At 38.0% G+C, this 27,980-nt stretch overlaps 1 protein-coding gene across 6 annotated transcripts in view; it reads left to right on the top strand.

Annotated features, from left to right (window-relative positions):
- Positions 1–27,630, top strand: part of DYRK4 (dual specificity tyrosine phosphorylation regulated kinase 4) — an 81,661-nt gene extending 54,031 nt beyond the window's left edge. For all 6 annotated transcript variants that reach the window (XM_072653973.1, XM_072653970.1, XM_072653974.1 and 3 more), the window contains 7 exons: positions 4,163–4,301; positions 8,104–8,185; positions 14,595–14,767; positions 15,272–15,332; positions 21,146–21,275; positions 24,831–25,003; positions 27,225–27,630. In XM_072653973.1, the coding sequence (XP_072510074.1) occupies positions 4,163–4,301; positions 8,104–8,185; positions 14,595–14,767; positions 15,272–15,332; positions 21,146–21,275; positions 24,831–25,003; positions 27,225–27,499 (1,033 nt within the window). In that variant the 3' untranslated portion in view covers positions 27,500–27,630. The remainder of the gene's footprint in view (positions 1–4,162; positions 4,302–8,103; positions 8,186–14,594; positions 14,768–15,271; positions 15,333–21,145; positions 21,276–24,830; positions 25,004–27,224) is intronic.
- The last annotated feature ends 350 nt before the right edge of the window (positions 27,631–27,980 follow it).

Here is a 27,980-nt window from a genome sequence, read left to right as displayed (position 1 = left end):
TCTCTGAAGTCTTCCTGGAGAAATGTATACTTTTTACCAGACTTTAAGTAGTCTAATCAAGGGCATGATGTGATTACAGCCCTCCTACAATTTCCTGATTCCATATCTTGCTTTGGGTCTTGGTAATACTAGTGTAACCTCACTTTTCAGCGGAGATCCAGTAGAGAATTGCTGGCCCCTGACACTGTCATATAGTGTGAAGGTTCTGTTCAGGGCAACAAACATCACTTGCTAACCCTTATTCTTGGCTTGGGGGCTGAGTCTGTGACACTCCCTCTAGGTTAGAGAGACAGTGCTGAGACCCCATTCTGTTCTCCAGGCTGAGTTGAGATATCCTCTCCCAAGTCAGAACAACAATACTATAGTCCTGTTCTGCTCCTGGGGCTGAGTTTGCAATACCCTCTCTGGGTCAGAGAGTTAGTTTTGAAGTCCAGCAACTGAAACTGAATTCTTTTCTGAGAGGTCAGAGTGACAATGCTGTGGCCCTTTTCTTCACCTAGGCCTCAATTCAAAACTCCTTTCTCTGGGTTAGAGGCTGAGCACTATGGCCCTTAAACCAAGGGGCTTAGTCTGAGGTACTGATCCCCTCTCTGTGATCAAATCTGTTCTGTCCCTGGGGTCTAGATCTGTGACTCTAGCCCACCCCATTTCATAGTTCTCTCCCTAGTCACTTGCCTAAGGAGCAAATGGGCTATATAGAGGACCCACTATGTTTTCCCTTAGATGTTCTGATCACTATTTGGCCTAGCACTTTTCTTAGATCTTTGTTAGAGTAGTTACGGTTATGGTTAGAGTAGTTATGTTTGGTCACCATGCAAATACCAAGATCAGGGAGAAGAGAATCCTCTGCTGAATTTTTACCTAGTCACTTTTTAGTTCAATGTAAGGCAGAAATTTTCATGCTGTCCAACAGTAGAAATATAATAATATAATATATAATAGTAATTGGATGTAAATAATATAATAATACCTTAAAATGATCAAGCAGAGTCTAGAAACCAGTTGTAGATAGGAATCACGCTATTGTGGTGGAGAATGGAGGTAACTTGGAGGTCCTTTGACTGTGCTATGAAGTCGCTCAGAAAGAAGTTAGGAAAATTGAGGGGGTTATTGAAGAGAGTGAATCCATATTATGACACCTTCCTGCCTCAAAATCAGAAGGTAGATGCTTAGCATAGATTCTGAAATTTGGTGTAAAAAATGATAAATACTATAACAATTTTTATAGTCAATATTGGACCCTTGGGCATCAGTTTGAGAAATTCCTGCTTTGTTAGGTGATGGATATACTCCACTCCTTTCATTAAGAATTTTGAATCATTTAAAAAGAGCTCTTTAAAACTATGGGAGGCACCATGAGGATAATGGATCATGCTGGCCTTAGAGCAAGGAATAACTTGGGTCACACACTGTGTGACCCTGGGCAACTCAGTGCTCTAGGGAGCTCTGTGAAGTTATAATTTGCAGAGAAGGCATCACCTAATATTAGTAGGAGGAGATTACTTATCTAGGAGTTCCCTATACCAATGAAACTATAGGTTTAGTCCCTATCCACATCCCTGTGATTTCAAGCACATCTACTTATATGCACAAGAAAGATTGGACTGTTCTTCCCAGGGGAGAGAAGGAAGTGGGGGAGAGGGAAATTGAAGGAATGACTTCATGAAATGAAAGCTGTTCTGTCCTATGTTCTAGAACAGAACAGAACCACCCCCTTTAGGACTAGGAGGTTCAATGTAATGGAAACAATACTTCATTTAGCATCAAACTAGGTTCAAATCCCAGCTCCATTATTTACTACTTGTGTGACCTTGGGTAAGTTAATCACTTTGGGTCTCTATTTCCTCAAGTTGTCCAGTACTTTTGGAACATTGCATCAGACTTTGTTGATGTATTGGTTTGACTGAATTGCTTTTCTCCTACTTTTCCTTTTTATTTTTGTAGCAACATTAAAAGGTTGATTTGGTGATCAGTATTGATCATTCATTCATACATAATTGACCCTCACTCTTCTACTGACTCCTTGCCCAAATGAGATTTCCCAGGATTAAGCCCTTTTTCCTCTCTGGGAATTAGTATAAAAGAATCCATAATTCCCTTTATCTTCTTTTTAAAATTTTAAAAATTTACTTTAGTTTAATTTATGGAATATTATGAAATTGCAGATCTGCTAAGCACAACTCACTATTCTTTTCAAATATACAACAAAACTATCATGTAGATTTTTTCTTCCCTCCCTCTCCCCACCCTAGAGATGAACTCCATTAGATACAAATAGGCATACAGATATAAAATTATTCTATAAATACCTTTATTTATCAGTTCTTCTCTGGATGTAGATAGCATCTTTCTTCATATATCCTTTATAGTTAATTTGGGTATTTATAATACTCAAAATAACTTATTTGCCCGAAGTCATTCTTAAAACTATATTGCGGTTACTGTATACAATGTTTCCTTGGTTCTGCTCATTTTCTTCGTTGTACTTTCATGCAAGTCTTCTCATGTTTCTCTAAGATTACTGAGCTCATCATTTCTTATAGCACAGTAGTATAATTCCATCACAAGCATATACCATAAAATATTCAGCCATTCTCCAACTTATGGGCATCCCTGCAATTTCCAGTTCTTTCCCACCACAAAGAGATCTGCTACAAACATTTTAGAATGGATAGGTTCTTTTCCTTTTTCTCTAATCATCTTTGGAAGTAGACCTAGTAGTGGTGTTGCTGGATCAAAGGGTTTGGTAATTTAATGACTCTTTGGACATAATTCCAGATTTCTCTCCAGAATGGTAGGATCAGGTCACAATTCCAACAACAATGAATTAGTGTCCCAATTTTTTCACATCCTCTCTAACATTTATTGTTGTCTTAATTTGCATTTCTCTAATAAATTTTTTCATGTGACTATAAATTGTCTTGATTTCTTCATCAGATAATTACCTATTCATATCCATTGACCATTTATCCATTAGGGAATGGACTTAGTTAACTGACTTTTAAAGGTCATTCTGAGGCACAGCTTACAATTCTTTATCCAATCCTGTTATTTCCTTTCTGATCTTTCAAGGGCTTAATTTGCAACACATGAGGAAATCAGCTGTCATAACTGTCTCCTTCACAGTTGTTTTACCCTTTTTTTGTGATTAGATTCTAGCCTTTTTTTTTGGTTTTATTTATTTTTAAAAATTTTATTTTAGACTCAAGGGCCAGAACACAGAGTAGAAAAAAGAAACAAAAACATATCATAAGCTTAAATATTGGAATTTAAATACAAAGAAAGAAAGGAAAAAAAGCATGTTGTGAGCATAGTAGAACATGAGAGGATTCAAAATATGTAACAATAAATTTTCATTTCAAGAAAGTCTGTATAATAAATAATACGTGATGTGTTGAGAATTGTCTATATTTTCTTTGCTTCCTTGTGAGTTTTCTTTTGTTTTTTGCTGTACACTTTTTTACTTTGTTCCTTTTCCCCCTCCTTCTATCCCCCAGAAGGCTACAGTATAGCTACACACACACACACACACACACACACACACACACACACACACACACATACACACACACATATACATACACCTATACATATATAGACATACACTTTCCCAAACATATTCTACTTCTGGTCTTTGTTTTTATGTTTGTGCATATCTCTTCTTTCCTGTCCTTCCTCCTCCTCTACTTTACTTCTACCCACTACCTTGCCCTCCTATTGTTTGCCTCCCTCCCTCTAAGGATCCCTCCCCTATCCTCCCATTCCCACAAATCTAAACACCCTTCTATTTATTCCCTCATTCTTCCCTCTAAAGATCCCTCCCTCGTCTCTCCCACTCCCTATGCCCCTACCCTTTTATTCTGAATTTAGAAGACTTTTATACTCTTCTAAATACGTATGTGTTGTTCACTCTTAAATCCATTCCTGATGACAGTATGTTACCAGAACTATCAGCCCTCCTCCTCAGATCCCAGATATTCAAGGGCCACTCCCTTAAATTTTAAAAAAAGTACTAGAGTTATTACTCTTTGAGGATGTAATTGGACATAATTAGAAATTAAGGTAAGGTGAAAACAAATGATATTAATAAAATTTTAAAAACCCAATAGATTCCCTCTGCACTTTCCTCACTTAAAATGGTCTTTTTCCCTCTCTTCCCCAGGATCAATTTGTATGAATTGATGAAGAATAATAGCTTTCAGGGCTTCAGCCTGTCTGTGATTCGACGCTTTACACTCTCAGTTCTGAAGTGTTTGCAAATGCTGTATGTCGAGAAAATCATTCACTGTGACCTCAAACCAGTGAGTACCTCTTCTGCACATGCTTTTTCTTCCCTTTTTAGACCATTTCCCCCCAATTGTGAACAGACACATGACTTTGTAACTATGGTGGCTGGAACTCAACCGCCTTTTTCTTTTAATATTTTTTAACATATCTTATTTTCACATAATAAAACTGCCCAAATCTCCAAGCTCTCCATGAAATATACTGCACCAAAAGTTAAGTAAAACTGCCTCATAGTGTGTTTTTGACTGTGCTAAAATGTTATTTTCCAGTAATGGATGGACATGTGAATGTGGGTGAATGTGGGAGGATAGTTCTATTTTTTGATCACAGAAAGAAGGGATAAATGTGTAAACTTTAATAATTTAGGACCAACATTTCCCATTGTCTTTGTTCTCTTGTTGTGTGTGTGTATGATATACAGACACATACATGTATAAACATATTTAGCTCTATTCTCCTTACTCTGAATTGCTGCCTACAAGTTTTCCCAAGTTTCCTTGAAATCATCTTCATTGTTATCATTCCTTCTAGCACAATAATATTCCAGTACATTTATACACAATTCCTTCAGCTACTTCAAAATTATTGGGCTTGAATTTGTTACTACAAATAATACTCTTCTGAACTTTTTGCTCACGTGGGTCTTTTCCTGCTATCACTAATCTCCTTGGGGTATAAGCCTATTAGCTGGATCTCTGAGTCAGAGGATATGAAAAATTTAGTACTCTTTTTGCATGACTACAAATTGTCTTCCAGAATGTTAACTAATTGTTGTCCCAGGCTGAGTATCGGTCAAATTAGTCTCAGCTAAGACTTCAGGGTAGGTATTAGGGAAAAAATTACAATGGACTAGTAGGTAATATGATGGGAAGCTGGGTGGCACAATGGATAGAGCACCCGTCCTGGAGTCAGGAGGACCCCTCTTTCTGAGTTTAAAACTGGCCTCAGACCCTTACTAGGTGTGGGACCCTGGGCAAGTGAGTTAACCTTATTTGCCTTAGTTTTCTCACTTGTAAAATCAGCTAGAGAAGGAAATGCAAACCATTCCAGTATCTTTGCCAAGTAAATCCCAAATGAGGTCATGAAGACTTAAATGACTTGAAATAATATGACAGATAGAAGCAGAGACCAACTAGGGATTTTTGAGGGAGAACAAGAATTGTAGGAAACTACCGTGCATCTTGATATATGTAGTATGGTTTCAGAGAAAGAGGGATTGGGGCTCTTTGCTGTTTTTATTTTGTCTATCGGACAGGAGAAACCCATGGAAAAATTATCTGGAGATCTGGCCACACCAGAATAAATAAATAAAATTTAAAGTAAAAAATAATGATTCTTTGAGGAAAGAATTTTGCAAACCTTGGAGCTCTTATTATTGATCAATTAGTATCACCATCAGAAGCATAATTCTTTTCAATTTAATAGACATTATGAAGCAACAACTGTTTGTAAGGTGTACTGTTCTAGGTTCTGGGGATGCCGAGACAAAAATTCAGCAGTATCTGTTCTCAAGGAACTTAAATTCAAATTTGAAAACAGACACATGTATATCTATATACAGATAAGTAAAATGCAAGTTAATTTTAGGAGGGCAGAGCATAAACAGTGAATTAAAATTGAGTGCTGAAAAATGATAATGACTACACTTGATTTTCAAGAAGAGATATGACAATACATCTCCCTGCCTTCTTTGCAGAGGTACAGGACTACAATTAAAGAATTTTGCTCATGTCAGACTTATTTATTTTAATCCAAATGTATTCATCTAGTTTTGGGAAGCCTTTTTTCCTTTTTAATTTTTTTTTTGTTATAACAGATGATTATCTGGGAGAAGGGAAGGGAAAGTTATATTGAGAAATGTAGATAACATAAAATTTTAAAATATTGCTAATACTTTATAAACCAGTGGAAAGTCTCATGGAGGAAGTGCCACCTTAATTGATCCTTGAGGGAAAATAAAGTTTCTGAAAAGAAGAGACTAGGAAGCTATGTATTCCAGACATATGATTGTGCATTAGGTCAGGAAGATGGCAATTACAGGAAATGACAAATAGTTCAGCCTATATGGAATGTAGAGTACATGAAGATGATTTGTGTGAAATAAGGCTTAGGAAGATAGCTTGGAACCCAATCAAGCCTTGGACTTGGATTCAAGAAGACCTGAGTTCAAATATACCCTCAGACCTTTACTATCTCTGTAACCCTTAGGCTAATCATTTAATATCTAAGTTTCCACAACTATAAAATGGCAAAAATAGAAACATAATTTTCAGAATTGTATTAAATGAGATAGCCTATTTAAAGTGCTTTACAAATCTTAAAATACTATATAAATACTCGTTTTCAAGTCAGAGTGAAAAGCCTTTGTTATTCAAGAGGCCATAAGAAGACACTGATTATTCTTGAGCAGGGAAGTGACGTGGCAAAATATGTGCCTTAGGAAGGTTCTTTTGACAACTGTGTGGAGAGTGGATTGGAAAGTGGAAGACTGGGGGCAGGGAGACCAGTTAGGAACTTATCATAATAGTTCAGGTGAGATGTGGTGAGGACTTGAACTAGTGTTTTCACAGCATGAGTGGATAGAGATGGATGGCAGAGATATTGTAGAAATAGAATCAGTAGGGTTAGGTAACAGATTGGATTTGAGTTAGGGAGAGGGAAGAATCAAAATCAAAGAGAACTTCGTGGTGTTACCAACTTGAACAACTGAGAGATTGGGACTTCTCTGCCATATCTCTGCTCTAACCAGGAAATCCCTTCACATTCACTAGGAAGGAGGATCCAAGGGTCCTGCCTCCCTGCCCAGGATTCTCTTTATTTTTCCCTCCCTCAGCAGCTTAGATACAGAATTTCCTTTCCCCAAAACCTATTTGTTGATTTTCTTATAGTCTACTGTAAAGGAAGACTGGCATTCATTCCAGTTCTTGCCCTTTGTTGCCCTCTACTGTTACATTTATAAAATGGCAAAGTGGGAGAAAATTAGGAATTGAAAATTCTAAGAGACCTAGGGAAATTATTTTATCAATCCCCTTTATTTTGTAATAGGAGAAATAAAGAACTTGTCCAAGACCACATGAGTGACAAATGTAGAATTCTAATACAGTCTTAATGACTCCAGCTCCTATACTATGTTGCTTGAATTCTTACACTTGCATCCACACCCACACCCACACCCTCACCCACACACATCCACACACACACACACGCACACATGCACACACACGCACATGGTTTCTGTGTGCATTCAGAAGAAATGTCTAGTAGCTTATAATGTAGTTATGGAGACAAAGACACAAAACACAAAGCACAGCTAAGTAACGTAGAAGTTGTTGTTCAGTCATTCCAGCTGTGTCTGACTCTTGGTGACCTCACTTGAGGTTTTCTCCACAAAGATACTAGGGTGATTTGCTATTTCCTTCTCCAGCTCATTTTACAAATGAAGAAACTGAGGCATAAAGGATTAAGTAACTTGTCCAGAGTCACCTAGCTAATAAGTATCTATGGCTGGATTTGAACTCAGGAAAATGAGTCTTCCTAGACTTAGGCCCTATACTCTATCCACTCTGCCACGTAACTTTTCTAAGGCGTTGAGTACTAAGGACCAAATAAATGGTCTGATCGGTGAAGGCAATAGGTGTTCAGAGAATGAAGAGCTCATTTGTAGTCTTTAGTAACCATGGAAGGCCTATTGGAAAAGATGAATTTGAATTATTCTGAAAGATGTACAGGATTAGACTATGTGGGAAATGACAGAAGATTTTCCTAATGAGGAGAATATCACTGAAATGTTGCCTGTATCTTTCATTTCTTCTGTAGGAGAACATTGTTCTATACCAAAGGGGACATGTATCAGTTAAAGTTATTGACTTTGGTTCAAGCTGCTATGAACATCAAAGAGGTGAGATTCTTTACTAGTTTCCTCCCTGAGATTCCTTCATTTTCTTTGTTTCTCTGACCTGAGTCTTATTACATATCTATGTAAGCCATTGGCTCTGTAGCATTTCTTTCCATCCTAATAGCCCTAGTCAAAACCTCTCCTGATCTATGGTGGTAGGGTGCTTTCCTAGGAGACACAGAGTGATTTGGAGACAGGTTGGAAAAGAGGAGGGAAAATCAGAAAATGTTTGGGGAGGGGGGAGGAGGAAGGAAACATCTATGAGGAAATGTGAACAGATGGGAGAATTATTGAGCCTGGAGAAGAGAAATATGGGGGTGAGATGAGGAAGTAGAATGAAGCTGATAACTCCATAATCTTTCTATCTCTAGGCTGTGGTTTGGGGATACTGATATACTGCTAAAGAACTGTCATTCCTTCAACAAACACTGATAACAATAAAATAATTCACATTTTATATTATCTCTCAGATTGGTTATATAGTCACTGGTGAGCTTGGGGGTCCACGGGAAGGAAAACATACTGGACACCCATAGTTAGGATAGATTGATTGCCAAACTATACAGTGTAATCCAGGCATTTAGCACCTCATTTAGAGAGATAGTGGAGCAAGCCCTGGTCAGCAGTCATCTTAGTAGTATTACTAAGGGGCCGCTGCATCATGCCAAGTATGCTGGACCCTATAAGGCCAAGTGAAATGGAAACATTTAGCAGGGTATAAAGCCCTCTCATTTTTGAATGACTTGCCATTTTATCAGGCTGGAGGATGGAAGAGTACCAGCAATGTTCCCATGACTGTCTTACCTACCAGAACGGCTTTGTTTAACGTGCTTAAGAGGAAGACAGGAAACTGCTAGATAGTACTCTGGATTTAGAGATGGGAAGTCCTGAGTTTAAATTCTGTCTAAGATGCTTATTAGCTGTGTGACCTCAGGCAAGTTAATCAAACTGTCAGCCATAGTTTACTCATTGGTAAAATGGGATAATAATAGTACCATTGTCACAAGATTGTTATGAGGAGATAACATGAATGAAGCCCTTTTGAACCCTTCTGGTGATACATAAGTGCTAGCTTTTGTTATTATTTATTACTATTACTCTAGAGCTATTCTCTAGAGACTTTAGGAACCTAGGGTGAATGGCACATGTCCACCACACTGGTGTTTAAGACATTGGTACCAGTTGCTGTCTCCACATATTTACACTGTGCTTTATGATTTACACAATGTCTTTCCTCATGGCAATGCAGTGAGGTACATAGTACATGTATTATCCCCATTCACCATCTGTGATGGAAAAGAAATGCACAGCACTAGTAAGTGCTTTAGTCAGGATTTAAACTGAGTGTTTGTGTTTGTGTGAGGATAGGTGGGCAGTGGGCCCCTAGGACAGGACCTGTTGGTCACATACTCTTCCTCCTCTGGGAGAGGTATGCATGTTTGGAGGTTCAGGAGCCCACAGTGGCCAATGGTGCTGGTCCACAGAGGATGCTGGTTAGCCAGTCTGGGTCTGGGGTCAGCCATGGTCTGCCTGGCACAGGTGCCATCACCTCCTTTTCCCCAGTCTCTGACAAAGAGGTGGCTCTTTTCTTTACCAAGGCCAACTTACACCCACATTAGTCCCATCCTCTCTCATATTCTCTAGCAGATTGCATCCTCAGTCCTTCTTCTTTTGAATCTTCAACCTCTCCAAACAATTGATTTCTTTTCTACTGCTTTCAAACATCTCAGTCTCCACCATCTTTAAAAAAATCAAAAAACAAAACGATCTTCTACTAGACCCTACCATCTTCTTAATCTATCATCCTATATCTTTTCTCCCTTTCTCAAATTCCTTGAAAAAGCTACTTGCAACTTCACTTCTTTCCTCTCATTCACTCTTCAACTTTTTGTAATCTGGTTCATAACCTCATCATTCAACTGAAACTGCTCTTTCCAAAATAACCAATGATCTTATAATTTCTAACCCCAAATTGGCTTCTACTTCTCTCAGGGTTCTAAGGGTAAACCTAGAGGGATGGGGCAGTTTCATTCTGTTAATTGTTAATCTCAGGCTTCCAACCAGTTTCAATATTATTCAATATCTCCCTAATGTGTCATCGTTGTCAACCAGTTAACATTGATTAGCTTTTACTAAGTGATATTTACTAAGAAGGTATAGCAAGGACAGAAGTAAAAAAAATAGCCCTCTAAACCAGTGGAGCACTCTCCCCTCTACATACTGACTTAGTCTCTGGGGAAAGCAGACTCATAGGGGTTACTACCAAACATTCCACCCACCAAGTCCATTTCTGGATGTAACATAGTTAATGAATGAATTGCTCCCTTCCTTGAGGGACATGAATAATGTGTCTTAGTTGCTGGTTCAGTTCACTTCTGTGCTGGCTTAAGCAGGTGGTTCCTTAGGGCTGACTCTTCAGCAGATTTGGCTTCTGATGCTACCACTAGATTCTGGCATAAACTCCAGTTGCTGGACCTCTGGTGGATTTTCCAACATTTTAAAGCTTACAGGGCTGATATTCATTCACCTAAGATAAGGAAAGAATAAAATACAACAGAGACAGAAATTGGTGACATCATGAGTTTATGGCCATATGGCAGCCTAGATGGTGAGATACAGTTAGAAGAGAATCTGCCACTGCTACTATTTCTACTTCTCCTCCTCATCCAGTGGATCATAGGATTCCATCTTTCTTATGACTCAAAAGCCACCAAAGAAAAGAAATTCATGTGTTTGGGTCATTTTTATGCTGAGTTTTAACTCAAAGCCAATTCAAAGGCTTTTCAATACCATACTGAAAGCTGGTAGGAAGTCAACAAGAGAAAGTGATTGAATACCTGCCTATGTTCTGAATCAGGAAAGGAAAGAGCCTTTCCACTGCATATTTTCAAAAGCAGACTCACCCAAGCCTCCGTATAGATTATGTATGCTCACCTCAGACACTTGATGCTCACTAGCTGTGTGACCTTGGGCAAGTCACTTAACCCCAGTTGCTTCATCCTGGGTCATCTCCAGTCATCCTAATGAATATCTAGTCGCTGGATTCAGGTGGATCTGGAGGAGAAGTGAGGCTGGTGACCTGCACAGCCCTCCCTCACTCAAAACAAAGTCAAGTGCAAGTCATGCCATCATTTCTCCGATGGCATGGTCTTCTTCGGCAATGAAGGATGAACACACACATGCTCCAAAGACTGGACTCTCATTGGCCAGCTTCTCCCTCTCCCTTGCCGTAACACCATGACTATAGTGATGTAAATGAAAAGATGGCTTGAACTCTGAGTAACGGAAAAAACTAATGAAAATCCTTGAGAATATATAAAGAATCCTACCATCTGGTCCTAACAGAGACCTGGGAAACTATTATGAAGGAATGTTGTATGCATTATTAAATAAGGATTTTGTATCAGATGCTTTTCTTTGTCACAAAGGAGGATGGTTCAATTTGCGCATTTGGGAAATGATGATGATGTAAAAACAAATGGCACTGATAAAATACGTGTCTTTAAAAAAAAGGGAAGCACTGATGATAAAGAGTCAGGCTTCATTATGAATAGGTCATACCAGACTAATCATATTTCCTTTTTTAACAGGACTACTAGGCTGGTAGATCACAGGACTACTGTAAGGTATAGTTTACCTGCATTTTGGCAAAGCATTTGACAGAGATTCTTTTGCTATTCCTATGTAAAATACGGAGAGGTATGGTTAGACAATAGTACAATAGATACTTAGTTAGACAATAGATGAGTTTAGGTATGATTGAGTTGTTGGACTCGGAAGAGTCACCTAGGGTAAATATCAGCTTTTGACTTGGAAGGAGGTCTCAAATGGAGTGCCCAAAGGATATGTGTTCAATGCTGTGTTAACATTTTTTTTTTAATCAATGGCTTGAATAATGCACATACAACATGTTTGCCAAATTATAGGGAATACAGAGCTGGGAGGAATGTTGAATGACAATCAGGATCCAAAATAATCTTGATAGGCAAGAATGTTGGACCAAATCTAATGAAGTAAAATTTAATAGAGATAAATACAAAGTCTTACACGTGGGTTCAAAAAATGAATTTTGCAACTACAAGATAAGGGATGTATGGCTAAAGAGTCATTCATCTAAAAAATACCTGGGGGTTTTAGTGGAATTCTTGTTGATAGTTATCACAGCAATATGGCACCTAAAAAGCTAATCCAGTCTTAGAGTACTTTTTAAAAGTCATAATATATGGTGCTACTAATAATTAAGACTTATAAAGTGTTTTTTTATACATTATTTCATTTCAGCCTCCCAACTGTGAGGTAAATACTACAGTTATTATTATCCCCATTTTACAAACGAGGCTGAGAATGATAATGTCAAACTACCCATAGTCCCACAGCTATTAAGTATCTGAGGTGGGGCTTGAACCCAAGTCTTTTGCACTCCAACTCTAGCCCTCTATCCTGTACCCATTCTGCCTCTCTGCAGGCTATACTGCCTTCTCATGAGTGATAGATTACGGAAGTGACAACCCACTATAGGCAAATTCATGGTATTATAGCCATCTGAGCACCTCATTTTAGGAAGGGCATTGGTAAGTAATATGGAGAATGTCTAGAGGAGACCAACATGGTGAAGAATTTCAAGAACATGCTATATCACATTCAACCAAAGGAATTGGGGATGTGTAGGATGGAGAAGACTTGGAGGGGGACATAATAGCAATTTTCAAGTATTTAAAAGTACAGAGTTTAGATCTTTTATGATCTATGGACTCCAATGTGAGAAACTAGTAACAATGAATAGAGAATTTGGAGAGGTGCATACTCTGACTTGATCTAAAGATAATAAACATGGTGGGACTTCATAAGACATAGCAAGATGGTCTGTATGCAATGAATGAAATAAGTTTTGGAGCAGAACTGGGAGAAGTAAGGGTGAGGGTTTAGGAACAGATATTAATGGACACATTACTTGAGTTTTAGACAGATGAGACTGAAATAGGGTAACTAGTATTGGAGACCCAAGAGAATGGGAAGGAGATTGCTGTGGGATACTCTTTTGGCAAAACTAAATCAATAGAAAATTTGCGAAATGAATTTTTTACAGGCTTTATGTTAGAATCAAGGACCTTGCTGTTTTGGAATGTAGCTCCAGGTGGTCTCTATTTGAGGCAAACTGTGGCTCCTTGATTGTAGGAAGACTTCAAGTCTTTGTGCCCTTAGCCAGAGGTGTCTGAACATTTTTGATTGTGTTTTCCAGATGTATCAAACTCAGGGCTGTAGTGACAAACAGTCCAAAAAGCTCCTGAGTGCTACTGATACCAGATTAAAATGTAATCAGGAAATGTTTAACAAAATAAAAAAATACATTGCAACATGGTTAATGTTAATTTGTGGTTTTCTAAAGTAATATGTGACCCACAGAAATTATCTCTGTTTGAGTTTAATACCTCTGGTATACTATATCAGTAAAGTATTTTAAACATCTTGCTCCAATATGTATAGATTTATTCATAATACATAAAATGTACTAGTAATTAAGCATATTGTACAACTTGGGCAAGAAATAGACATTTTAAAAAGGTGAGATAAATAGGAAATAATATTTGAAACTAGAGTCAGTAGGGAGCCATTGAATTTTATTGGGGAGGAGAGTAGAAAATCACTTTATCAACTTTGTGGAAGATAGCTTGGCTGAGGAAAGACTTAGGCAGGATAACCAATTAGGAGGCTACTGCAATAGTCCAGGAGAAAGGTGATAGGCCACCACTAGGGTGGTGACTGTATGACTAGAGAGAAGGAGACAGATGTGAGAGATGGTGAGAAGGTAGAAGCAAGGCAACTAAACTGATTAGATATGTGAGATAAGCAAGAGGGAAGAGTTGAAGATGAGACAATGAGGTTGTCAACCTGGTTGAATAGAAGGATGATGGTGCCTTTGGCTATAATAAGAAAGGTCAGATGAGGGATGGGGTTTTTTGCGGGGGAGGTAGAGGATAATTTAAAGATGTCTGCAATATAAATTTCAACTTATCCATACCTGCTTATCCTGTGCTATTCTACTCTATCCTGCCTAAAAGTGAGGGGGTTTGGAATGGATGACCTCTATATTCCCTTCTGGTTCTAAATCCATGATTCTATGGCCATCTTCCTCTTCCTCTTTCATTTCTTTCATCTTATCTTTTTCCTGTTCCTCCTGTCTCCTCTTTTTCTCCCTTTCTTCCCCTTTCTCTTTTTCTTTAAGCTTAATGAATTTCCAATGCCTCTCTAGAACAGATGTACCTGAATTGACTAACAGAGCCTTTGGAGACCAAGATTAGTCTTCCAACTAAAGATTAGTCTACCAACTGTACTAGGGAAGATTTCTTGAAGGAGGGTGTGGGGAAAGATAAAGGGTAGTCACACAAGTAGACTCCTGTCTTTTCCTCTGTAGTGTACACTTACATCCAGAGTCGTTTCTATCGTTCCCCGGAGGTGATTCTGGGCCATCCCTATGACACCGCCATTGACATGTGGAGCTTGGGCTGCATTCTGGCAGAGCTGTACACTGGTTACCCACTTTTTGCTGGGGAGAATGAAGTAGAGCAGCTGGCCTGCATTATGGAGGTGAGGCATGAGAACCAGGGGGTGGGGTTTACCATCCCCAGAACAAAGCCAAGCCCAGACTAAGCAGATATAGACCAGCTTCTGTCCTGGTATGAAGGGCTTAGGCCATTCACTTCTGCTCAAGATCTTGAGGAGATGGGTCAGGATGGGACTTGGACTGAGAAATTAAGTTCATTCTAAAGCTTTATTGGCCCTGGAGTTGACCCATCAACCCCAAAAATCCTGATATAAGAGATAGTCTAGTTGTCACTCCTTGAGGGTATTTGAATCATTAAGTCTCTCCTGACATCTTTGGCAATGGAGAATGTCAGATTGAGGAACCCAAGTACACTCAAGTCATATAAGAACATGCAGGTAAATGACCCTTTAAGTTGCTCCATCTCCATGCAACTTTCTTAGCATTTCTTCAAAACAATATGGTAAGTGCTGATTCTTGAGTTCTTGATTTTTATTCTTGGTAACCGTAGTAAGGGTAAATGAATTCCTTTGTATTGTCTGTTGAAGGTACTGGGTCTACCACCACTCTACTTAATTCAGACCGCCTCCAGGAGGCAGACATTCTTTGGTAAGTAGCTATGCTCACTCTGCATTTCAGGGTATCTAAAGGGAATGTTAAGATATAAAGGACCTTCAGGAAGCTTTCTATTCATTCAAAAGAAATTTGTTGGTTGCCTGCTATGTATAAGGCAACATTAAGACTACAAATTGCAGAAAATCTTCATTGGTTGAGGAAATCTTAGTAAATTGCAGGTGTGCATCAAAGAAAATGTGTAATCTACCATGTAAGCCATTGAGGGAGATACCAAGATACCAAGGATACCAAGATAAATAAGATATAGTCTCAGCCTTTGAACTCACAGTCTTATTAGAATATGTTCTAATTCTAGTAACACTTAGCTGATCCTTTAGATTCCTGCCCTAAACAAGAAGTCCAGATTGAAGATTTTCTTCTGGAATGATTCAAGTCAGAGAGAAAGTGGGACCAGTTCACTTTGTGGTTACCATGTAGATGGAGCTATGGAAAATGTAGGTAGGGAAGTCCAGGACATATTCAGGGATGAACTTGAGCGAGCCCCTGCAACTGGGAGAAAAAGATCAAACAGAGGATGAGATTTTATGTAAAGAATATTGAAATTAATTGCTGTAGCCATCCCTCCTCTATACGACCCTGCTATGTATGAGGCAATTTTAAAATTATAAGTTGCAGAGCAGTGCCATTGATTGAGGGAGTCTTGGGAAATCACAGATCTGGACCAAATATGTGTGTGTGTGTGTACACACACACACACATATACACATGTATATATATGTACACATATGCATATACATATACACACATACATATATATGTACACACACACATACACACACCACTATGTGAGCCATTATGAGAGATTCAAAAGGTGTGAATCAAGGGAATGTGTTTTGAAGCAGTGTGATTTTCAGGGAACATTAATACAGAGGGACGGGCACCCGTAGCTACTCCTACTGTACCATGTGAGCAGTTTGTACTTAAAGAACTACCTGGGTAGTATTTTCACTCAACAGTCCAAAAGATTAAAGGAAAATTAAAAGTAGTCTCTCATGTAGGAAAGGTAGAAGACCTTGGGACTAGATTCTTAAAGGATTAAAACCACACCTTCCTATACAGAAAATCTTTTAATGCCAGAAGCATTCAGAAATAGTTTCATGCTGGAAGGAATCTGGAAAGGGTCAGCCTGGTTTGCCTTCAGTCCAAGAACTAACCTTAGCCTGGGCCACTTTCAACCTCTAGACACAGTTCTGATACATTCTGCTATTTGTGTATGTGGTCTCAGGCAAACAGTTTCACCACCCAGAGCCTCAGTTTCTTCACTGTAAAATCAAAGGTTTGGATTTGACACTTTCTATGGTCTGTTCTGGTTCTAAATCCTGTGACCCTGGGCAGATGATGTGGTAGTGGTGGTATGAGGTCCACACCACTTATCTGAGGACATAAGAACTCAACAAAGAGATGTTGCTTCAAGTGTGAAATTGAAAGGCCAGTATGGTATAGTGAAAATATGACTGAATATGGATTTAAGTAATAAAGGTTTTAATTCCATCTCTGCTATTTTAGTCCCTGTGTGACCCTGGGCAAACCACTCACTTTTTATATAAATGTAGCACTTTGAGGATTACCAGTTACTTTCCTTAGGCAATTTGGGCCCCAGTTTTCTCATCTATAAAATGATGAGGTTGGAATTTAAGGCACCTTCTAGCACCAAATTCTGTGAATCTATGCCGAAAAGACAAATTCAGCTTAAAAATTAAATCCAGGAACCAAAACCCTCAGTTAAGAAGCATAAAAAACCAGAGGGGACTGAGATTAGCTAAATATTTGTTAGAATATGAAGGGAAGAGATGCCCATAGAGAAGAGACTAGTAATTACAATCCAATAAAATGGGTATTCATAGATATCTATTATGTGCAAGGTATTGTGCTAGGTTCTAGGAATAAAAAAATAAATGAAAAAAAAAGTGTCTGACCTCAAGAAACTTCCATTCTCCTGGAGATTTTATTTATTTGCTTCAGTTGTGTCCAACTCTTCATGACTCCATCTGAGATTTTCTTGGCAAAGATACTGGAGTGGTTTGCCATTTCCTTCTTCAGCTCATTTTATAGATGAGGAAACTGAAGCAGGCAGCCTTAAGTGACTTGTCTAGGGTCACACAGCTAGTTAGTGTCTGAGGCCAGATTTGAAGTCATGAAGGCTTGGCATTCTATCCACTGTACCACTTAGGTGCTCTTTTACTGTAGATACAGCATGCAAAAAGATCAGTATGTACATAATTTGATGAAAGAGAATAATAACAGCTAGGAGGTTCAGGAAAGACGCTCTCAGAAGTGGCACATGAGGTGATTTTTGAAGTAAAATACAGGATTCTAAGAGGTGCTGGTGATAAGAGAGTGCCTTCTAAGCATGAGAGATAAGCCTGCAGCAGAGGTCAATGGAAAGGGGGTTGGCTTTGGGATTAGAGGATGTGGGTTCAAATGTCAGCTATTTTATGTCAAACTTGGAACCTGTGATTCTCTGGGTCTGAGTTTCCTTATGTATCTATCCATCTATCTATCCATCTATCCATCCATTCATCCATCCACCTATCTATCTATCTATTTGTCTGTCTATCTATCTATCTATCTATCTATCTATCTATCTATCTATCTATCTATCTATCTATCTATCTATCTATCTATCTACTTATCTGTCTGTCTGTCCTGATCTTAGTCCCAATTTGTGAGTGCAGAAATGAGAACAGATCTTAATAGATGTGGTAGAAGAAGAAGCCACAGTATTTGGTTATGTGGTGTAAAGAAGAGGAAAGAGTCAAGGATAACTGAAATTATGTACCTAGGTGACTGGGAAGGTGGTAGGACTTTCAATAGAAATAGAGAGGTTTGTATAAAGAACAAATTTTTGGGGAAGAAAAATTAGGTTTGTTTAGATAGAATGAGTTTGAGATGCCTCTGGTATGTTTACTTGAAGATGTCTAGTAGGCAGTTAGTGATACAGGTTTGGAGACCAGGAGAGAGATGAGAACTCTGAAAGTCTAAGCACCTCATTATCAAATTATAAGTAATATGAAGTTGGGAGAGATGTTGAATGACTGTTTATACCTAAAGATGATATGTAGTTTATGTATATGTATATCTAGTTCACTAGATAAAGATGATAATTAGGAGCTAACGAGGTCACCAGTAGTATTTCATTATCATTTTGATAAAACTGAAGACCACAATGTTGAATTGTACTGCTTTTTATCCTTTCTACGTTGGGGATATCTACTAGCTATGGAATAGCCAGCTCTCCTCTTTATAGTTTCTGAACATGAAGGACAATCATCCAGCTGCCACCTTTACCTCAGAGTTCACTTTAGTTCAGTGTATATTCTTTTCCACAAGCCAGCGAGTGTATTTAACCTCCTTAGTCTTCATGGGTTCTCCATCCAGGAGGACATATACCCAACTATCAAGAAACTGTTAAGTTAAGGGGCAGGGAGTGTTTTTGCCCTAGGTTCTTTTGGAACTAGTTGTGGTTGGAGAATGAAATTTCAAAATTTCTTGTTTTATAGATGGTGCAACTCTAAGAGGTGGTTAGGTCAAAGGTGTGATCATGCTGGTGTATGGATAAAGTGGGATGGAGTAGGAGATTGAAGACAAGGGTGTACTGGACGCAGCTCATTTGGGGCTCTCAAGAGTTGATTGTTAAATTTTCCAAGTGTGAACATTTATACCTTGGAAATCGGTAAATGCTACAAATAAGGGTATGATTTACTGTTTTGTTGATTATTTAGACTTAAGAAAGTGATGGAGAAAATGAGAATTAAGCTTAAAGATGTGTCATGTGTAATTTTTCTTTCAGATTCTCATTGTTAAACATTTATCAACACACTCCTAGTTGTAGGAATTGAGAAGGGCAAAGAAAACTTTTCACATTTTGGCCAAATTGTTAGAGGGATCATCATCAGCAATAATGAAATTGAGGATGGTGGTAGAGGATTGTCCGAAGTACTTTCAGTATCTGAATATGAGCCATATACTAGTCTTTGAGTGGCTTTCCTTAAAGAGAATTCCAGATTGTTCTAAGCAATGTTAACATCCATGAAATCAGTCTCTAACCTCCCACATGTGTATTCATACAAACCTACACATGTTTCACATACAGACACATAGTATTTACATACACATATATGAATGAAAGAGCAAATGTCCTCCTAGTCATATGTCAAGAATGAATTATAGTAGATAGGCAGCCAAAATATTTCAGTGGTACTCTCACTTTGTCAGGAGAAAGTAAAGAAAACCTCCAGAACTCAGGGGGAGCCCTGGTGGTAAACTTTTTGGAGGACAAAAATAAGAGGTGCTCAGAATGGGGGGTCATAGTTGGGCTGTGATCTGCATTACTGGGAGGTAACTCCTGAATTGATGAGATCATAGATCCATTTTAATGTGTGTAAATCATATATACATGTATATGTATATCCACATACACATACATATACATATATGACATACTATATGTATATACACCTATATGATTTTCATCTTAGATGAGATCTTTGAGGAAACTTGTTGGAAGGTGACTTCCCCAAGGTTACATAGGTAGTATGTAACATAGCCAGGATTCAATCCAACATTTTCTGAATATGAATCCAATGCACTTTTCATCACACCATAATTAGAAGTCATCAGTCCAGCACCTTCATCATATAAATGAGGAAACTATGGCTAGAGAGGATGTGACATGTCCAAAGTCTTAGCACTCTAACTAGCGTGGGACAATAGGGCTTAGCTCCAGAGTACCAAAATTTAGGGGATAGCATGTGTTCTTTTTTAGCAAGTAGCAACTTGTTGGTAAGAATAATCAACTAAAATAGGAAACAACTGGATATCATGCTGCCTTCTCCCCCTCATCCCAACACACCTAGTAGCCACACAACAGGTGAGTTCCTCCTCAGTCTGTCCTGTTCTCATGTCACCCCTGTTAATGGCCTGGCCTTCACCCTTAAGGCCTAATGTCCCAAGGTCTCCTCACCTTATCCCATAAGTCTTTGCTGCTTCTGCCATGTATTGTGGCAGAATCATTAGTTGTAACTCTAGTAAGATCACATAAGTACTAAAGGGTAGAACTAAGATTTTAACTCAGCCTGTCTGACACCAAAACTAACACTATTTCCATTAAACCACTCCACATTTCAATTAAACTCCAGTGTTCATTAAGTACTTAGCAGGTGAAAAGAATTCTGATATATGTTTTTTTAATAAATGATCACATTATTTTACATTCATGACTTGTATATATCATTAACTCAATTATCTGTGTTGATAATTAGAAGCTGTGTCATGGATAATCCAAGTTATCTTCAAAATCATGTCTTGATTAAGTATTAAGCTTGGAGTGCATTCCTTGAACACATAGCATCTCCTGGAGGGAGAGGAGGGGGTAGTGCCGATGAAAGGGAGGCTCAGAAGTTTGTTGTCATTAAAAAGTTGTTATTCAAAATTAAAAGTACCTAGTAGATGATCCACTTTAAAGTGTGTGTGTGTGTGTGTGTGTGTGTGTGTGTGTGTGTGTGTGTGTGTGTGTGTGTGTGTGTGTGTGTGTGTGTGTGTGTACGTGTACTTAAATACTGGCCTACAAATTCAGGTGCCTGCACTGGACGTAGGTAGCAGGGAGGCAGAGGTGGGATTTCCTAGAATTAGTTGAGTAATCAGTTCTAATGGGTGGAGCTAAATTGACTAAGTCTCTGACCTGCTACAGAGGATCAGGTACTCAGTTGGGAGAGCATTTGGGAGAATGTTTTAATTGTGAGGAATATTTGTACCTGAAACTAAAAATGAATGTTGTATCTCTAAAGATTCCAAAGGTTTTCCTAAAAATATAACCAACAACAGGGGGAAAAAAAGATATCCAGACTCCAAGGATCTCACCATGGTGCTGAAAACCTACGATACCAGCTTCCTGGACTTTCTGAAAAAGTGCTTGATGTGAGTTTCGTCAGGGCGTCTTTCTCTCAGCTCTTCCCCATTACTTTTATTATCATTGCCCTACTTCATAGTTGGGCAAAGTGGGGGCTAGGAAATATATATATATCTCCTTCTAATTTTCCATAACAGTGGAGTTCAAATCAAGTTCTTAAAGTCCCTTCTGCTTCAATCAGATGACTAGAATTTAAAATGAAGTTTGCCAATAGACATTAGCCTGCTCACGAGGGGCAACAGAGTTTTAGGTTGCTTTGTTAATTTCACTGCTTCCTTTCTTCCTTACCCCCATGTGTTTTCCAGGGTAAGAATTGACTCATGGATTTGATGCTTCATAGCTAATGCAAAGACCATTATAATTGTTTGTATATGGCAAGAATCAAGTCTCTTATTCTGAATCTTAGAAATGAAGATCTGCCTAGTTCACCAGGCATAGTGAAATGACAAATTTCCTTGCCTTATTTTCACTGAGACACAAAAACAGATTCAGAAGGGAACAGCAGTAGCTGCTGTAGCCACCCATCACATTTTTTAATGATTTGAACCTTACAAAGTGCTTTCCTTAAAATAACCTTGTGAAGGTTGAAAAAGTATTATTATCCCTGTCTTACAGAAGAGGAACATGAAGTTCAGTAAAATTAAGTGACTGGTCTACGATCACACAACTAGTTGATATTGTAGATGGGATTTAAACTTCAGCTCACCTGACTCAGAGTCTACTTCACTTTTTCTTTTCTTCTGGACCTTTACCTTTATTGGGTTGAATTCCCTTTGTGGAAAGAAATAAGCAAACTTACCTGGTAACTACAATGTTAGACTTGCTTAGTCACATAGCTCGTATGTGTCAGAATCCATCAGATCTTCCTAGCTCAAAAGTCAGCTCTCTATCCACAATACCACTCTGCCTCTCTTAATTTTCTATTATATCATGTGATTTTCGTGCCATCCCTCATGCTGGTAGGTTCATTTAATTATTGAACTGTGACTTGAATATCTGGGATCTCTTACTAGCTCAATCATGAACTAGACAAAAAATTATGTGGTTTCCCTATCTATATAGCTTATCTTCCCTAAGTCTAGAATAAAGAGGTAGCCTTGCTTCCTACTTTCCTCTTGGGGAAGCTATATTGAGCTTGCTGAAATCTTACCTGGGGGTCTGACAACCTCTACGATCAAATGATGTCACCTCTGAGCCTCAGTTTCCTCATCTGTAATATGAGAGGGTTGGATTAGATGAGTTCCAAGGAGCCTCTAGGTTAGATGGCAATTAGAGTAACTAAGGTAACTCTTGAAGATCTCTAGAGATCTTCTAAGAACTCTAAAATCAAAGAGTTGAGAATTTAGAAATAGACAATCACAAAAATGTTATGAAATCCATTCCCTAAAATTCATGCAACTTATTTATATCAACCTTAGTCCTAGCCTATTTACTCTTAATTTAATTATTTTAACAACAAACCTTTAAACCTGGTTTTCTAGACCAAACATAAGAAATATCAAAGTGGAAGTTGTTTAAGGGATGATTCAAGAGTTGTCTCTCTTAATCTGGGATCTGAACTTGTTTTTTTTTTTTATTTTGATATATATTTCAACACAGTTGGTTTCCTTTGTAATACGATATATTTTTAATAGTATAATTTATGATAAAATTTAGTATTTTATTTAAAAATATATATGATAGTAGTCTGGGAGCCTGGCCAGTTAGCCTCTGAAGGCATTCCTGCATTGTAGTCACACTACAGTAACTGATAAAGATTTATAAGGATGAGTTTGAACCATTAATCAGAGATTAAATGATATTCACTATAATCTCTTAAAGGAGGTTGGGGGGAAATGTATACTGCCTTTGGTTAAGTTGATAAAATTGAAAATTTTTAACAAAAGGGGCAAATTTCAACTATCTAGAAAATTCACATTGGTAATTTCTAATTCTTTTACAAATCCAGATAAGTGATGCATTACTATACACAATTACTGAATTACTAATAAACTTAGTATAGAAAACTTACTCTACTCAAGAAATCTTATCAGTTATCATTGAGTTTGGAGTGCAGCTCAGTGAATTGACTCCATGCTTGGGTCAAATTATACTTCAGGGTTTGCCAAAATTGTAGTGCAGTTTTAAGCTTTAATAGCTTTTAGAACATTCAGTAGAGTTGATTTGATTAGAATCACTTGGTGTATGCAATATAATTTTTATAGAATACGACAAAGAAATGAAAAAAGGGACTGAATGAAATTAAGGTCTTGTTATTGGATGTAGGGGCAGCAACTAGAGCATCGGGCCTAGAGTGTGGAAGACCTGAGTTCAAATCTGGCCTCAGATACTTACTGTGTGTGTGACCCTGGGCAAGTCACTTAACCCTTTTTGCTTCACTTTCCTCATCTATAAAAATGAGCTGGAGAATGAAATGGCAAATCATTCAAGGATCTTTGTCAAGAAAGCCACAAAGATTCAGATATGACTGAAACAACTGAATCACAACAGATATTGGATCTAATCCTAGTGCCAACACTGCCCCCTCCAGGGCAGCTAGGTGGTACAGTGGATAGAGCACCAATGCAGGAGTCAGGAGAACCTGAGTTCAAATCTCACCTCAGACACTTGACACTCACTAACTGTGTGACCTTGGGCAAGTCACTTAACCCCAATTGCCTCATCCTGGGTCATCTCCAGTCATCCTGATGAATATCTGGTCACTGGATTCAGATGACTCTGGAGGAGAAGTGAGGCTGGTGACCTGCACAGCCCTCCCTCACTCAAAATAAAGTCAAATGCAAGCTGTCATTATTTCTCTGGTGGCATGGTCTTCTTCGGCAATGAAGGACGAGCATACACACACTCCCCGCTCCCTACGGCCCACTCTTCCCCAAGACATTGCTTATTAATTTACTCTCTCAAAACTTTTCAGTTTGGGTTTTTTTAGAGGGTTCACAAAAGAGATAGTCTTTGTGTACACAGCTTTTGGAGAAACAGTAAAACTGATTGATCATTTCTATATATTATTATGTGTTGTTTCTCAAGATACAGAGTTATGATGCAAGAATTTAATCTAATCTTCTCTGTGCTTAATGGATGAAATCTTTTAGATGGATTGTATAGTCTCTCATGGGTAGAGATATTCTTTACTATTTCTTTTAAATAACATATAGAAGAACCTTTAAGAACCCCACACAACTGGGATCCATTTTTTCTTAAAAGATTTCATAAATATTTGGTTTATATAACTAGATGCTATTATCACATTTGGTCCAAATCTAGACTCCACTTTCCTTCCATCCTCACAAACATATGATTTATAGAAGACCTGGATTTTATATGATTCTGTGATATTTTTCAGTACATATTCATGTTTACACATTGACTCATGAGAATGGTTTATATTCATAGTGGCCTTATAGTCCAACAGATATAGTTATCTCTATTTTATAATGATACCTTTGATTTTGAAGTTGTTTTAAATTAGAAGAATTTTTATGTAGACTTTTTTTTTTAAAATTGTAGTAAAAAAAAATCCAGTGAAAATAACTAATTCTTTTTGGGGTTTTGCTGGCTTGTAGATGGGACCCTGCACTTCGAATGACTCCTGACCAGGCTCTCAAGCATATCTGGATTCAGGAGTCAAGGAATCTCAAAGGACGGTCTAAAAACCAGAACACAAGGAAGACCAACCATTGCTTCCTAGCAGAAAAGAAGGAGAAAACCCAGCAGCAAGCCCGCTTGGGAAAGACAGGTATAATTCTACAGCTTTCTTGTTCTTTCATCCAGCAGCCCAGAGAGTCTGGCACTTATGGAGGTGCCTATGGATATAGAGTTCTCTGGACTAAAAGTCTTTTGCTAATAGGTTCACTGAGTTCCACTTCAATAATTCCAGCCCTTTGCTGTTGTCGCTTTGGTTTCTTGGTCATTCCTGTTCTATTGCTGTTCTATTTCTGTACCCTTTCACCTTTAGCAATTTCTTTGTATTGTATGATTCACATACATCCACCCATACTCAACTGTTGGAATCCCTTGTTGAATAGAAAGAGTGTGAGGTCAGTTGAGAGATCCACATTATATTCCCAACATAGGTAGTCACTTGCAATGGCTCTGGCAAATCAGCTAACCATTTTGGGCCTGAGGTTCCTTCTGGCATCATTTATCATTTGCCTCACAGGGTAATTAACTTTATTTTTTTTAAATAGTTTTTAGTTTTAGTTCCAAATTTTCTCCCACTCTCTATCCCCTCTCTCACCCATTGAAAAGGCAAGATATATGATATCCATGTACATATGAAGTCATACAAAACCTTTATGCATTAGCCATATTATTAAAAATAATAAAGTGAAAAAATATGCTTCAGTCTGCATTCAAGAGTTCTGTCTCTCTGGAGATGGATAGCCTTTTCCATCATGAGTCCTTTGGAATAGTTGTAGGGTAGCTAAGTCTTTCACAGTTGATTATTGTTATAATATGGCTGTTATTGTGTACAATGCCCACTTTGGCTTGCATCAGCTCATATAAGTCTTCCCAGGTTTTTCTGAAGCCATCCCCTTCATCATTTCTTACAGCACAATAGCATTCCATCACGATTGTATACCACAACTTATTCAGCCATTCCCCAGTTAATTCCCCAGCCATGCCCCTCAGTTTCCCATTCTTTACTACCACACAAAGAGCTGCTCTGCTATAAATATTTTCATACAAATAGGTCCTTTTCCTTTGATCTCCATGAAATACAGACCTAGTAATGGTATTGCTAAATCAAAGGGTGTACAGTTTTACAGCCCTTTGGGTATAGTTTCAAATTGTTCTCCAGAATGGTTAGATAGAACAATTAATAGTTCATTAGTGTCCTTATTTTTCCACATCCCCCTCCAACATTTGTCATTTTCCTTTTCTGTCATGTTAAGCAATTTGATAGATGTGAGGTGATAACTCTGAATTATTTAAATTTTCATTTCTCTAATTATTAGTGATTTAGACCATTTTTTAATAATGACTTGTGATAGCTTTGATTTCTTCTTCAGAAGACTGCCTCTCAGGGTAATTTTAAGGAAAGCTTTAGGGACTGACTAGACCTGTGATTTCATTGGTATATGAAACTGTTGGGTGAGGAAACTCTTCCTACCAACGCAGGGAGAGAGAAACTGCTTTGTAAATTGTAAAGTACTACAACTTTATGAAAATAAGTTACTTGGTTGTTGGTGCTACTTTTAAAGATTGAAAATTATAATGCAAATAAGTATAAGATGCCATTTAATCTTAGTTCATTTTAAAAATTTAAATGAATCTAATATTGACTAGATTTTTATTTATACCAAAATCTCTTAATGATGTGATTAACATCTAGAACAGATGTGGGGAAAGTTGTGTTTTTGGTTTGTATTTTTTTAATTGAGAGCCCCTGTCAGAAAATTTATTTAGATTTCTTTTCTTTTAGAATGAGACAAATATAAAGGGTTTTGCATATCATGAAAAATATGGAGTTTTTCAGTTAAAACAACAAATCATTTTAAAATATTTTCTGTCTTAAATATAACCAGTAGAGAGAAACAGAGGAAGGAGGGATATATAGAAGGGAAATTAATAGGTGTAGGAAGAGAAAAAGGTAGGCAAAATGAGCAACATAGAAAGGAAAAGAGATACACATAATAAAAGGGAACTCAGTCACAGAGAAATATAGATACAAAGAAGATACATCCTTATTGTTTTGTTGCATTTTTAAAATCACAGGGCACAAATATAGCTAAGCTTTTTGATACTTGTTCTAAGAGATAGAAGAAATTTGACTGTTAGATTGTTTCCCCATCCCTGATCTAGAAGCTGAACTGACACCGCAGAAGGATTATTGTTTCTTGTCACTATCCTCTCCACCATTCTTTTCCCAGGGACATACCACCAGGTATGTGAGTAAGGGTGTGCTCATATATCAGCACTTTTTATTCACTTTTCTTTTATCTTTCTCTTACCAGAAAAGACCTCTGGGACAGAGATCACAGACAAAACCAAAGATGGAGCCACTGAGAATAGTCAGCATTCTGGTGACCAGCAGGCCTCCACCCATCCTTTGGGTGAAGGCAAAATGGAAGTCACAGGGGTAACCAGTGTCTGGTTGCCACCTTTAACAGAAGTCACAGGAAAACCAGAGGCAAATGAGGAATCAAAGGCATGTATAGGCTCCGAGGGAGAACATAAGAAAGAAACATCTCCCAAGAACCCTACATCGTTCTTACCACCCATTGTATGACCTTCACTGGGGATGGATTCTGTTCCTTTCCACCAGTGATTTATATTAGAGACAACTCTTATATTGTACAATATTTCAGATTGTTGTTTTTAATTTATATAGGTTCATTAAAAAAATGTCCATTCACACTGCCAGTTGGCATGATTCCTCTTGCTGGGGGTGTAATTCCCCTCCCCCATAAACACACACACGCACACACATACTGATACACACACACACACACACACACACACACACACACACACACACACACACACCACCACACACACACATACCAGAAGGACCAGTGCCCTGGGTATTTTTCAACCTGTGTCAGGATTATTTTCTTAGACTCTCTCCCCATCATTTTTATATCATTTAAACTGAATGCTGGCTCATACCTGTAAATGAAATATGTCTTAATTTTCTTCAGATCAAAGAAAGACATATGAAACATAAGAAGCACAACTAAGGCTATTTCTTAGAAGTGGAGAGAGAACAC

This window comes from Notamacropus eugenii, chromosome 3 (genome assembly GCF_028372415.1).
Source record: "Notamacropus eugenii isolate mMacEug1 chromosome 3, mMacEug1.pri_v2, whole genome shotgun sequence".
In the NCBI taxonomy this organism is placed as follows: domain Eukaryota; kingdom Metazoa; phylum Chordata; class Mammalia; order Diprotodontia; family Macropodidae; genus Notamacropus; species Notamacropus eugenii.
The sequence above is the reverse complement of the archived record's forward strand: the minus strand, read 5'-3'. Positions and strand labels throughout refer to the sequence as shown.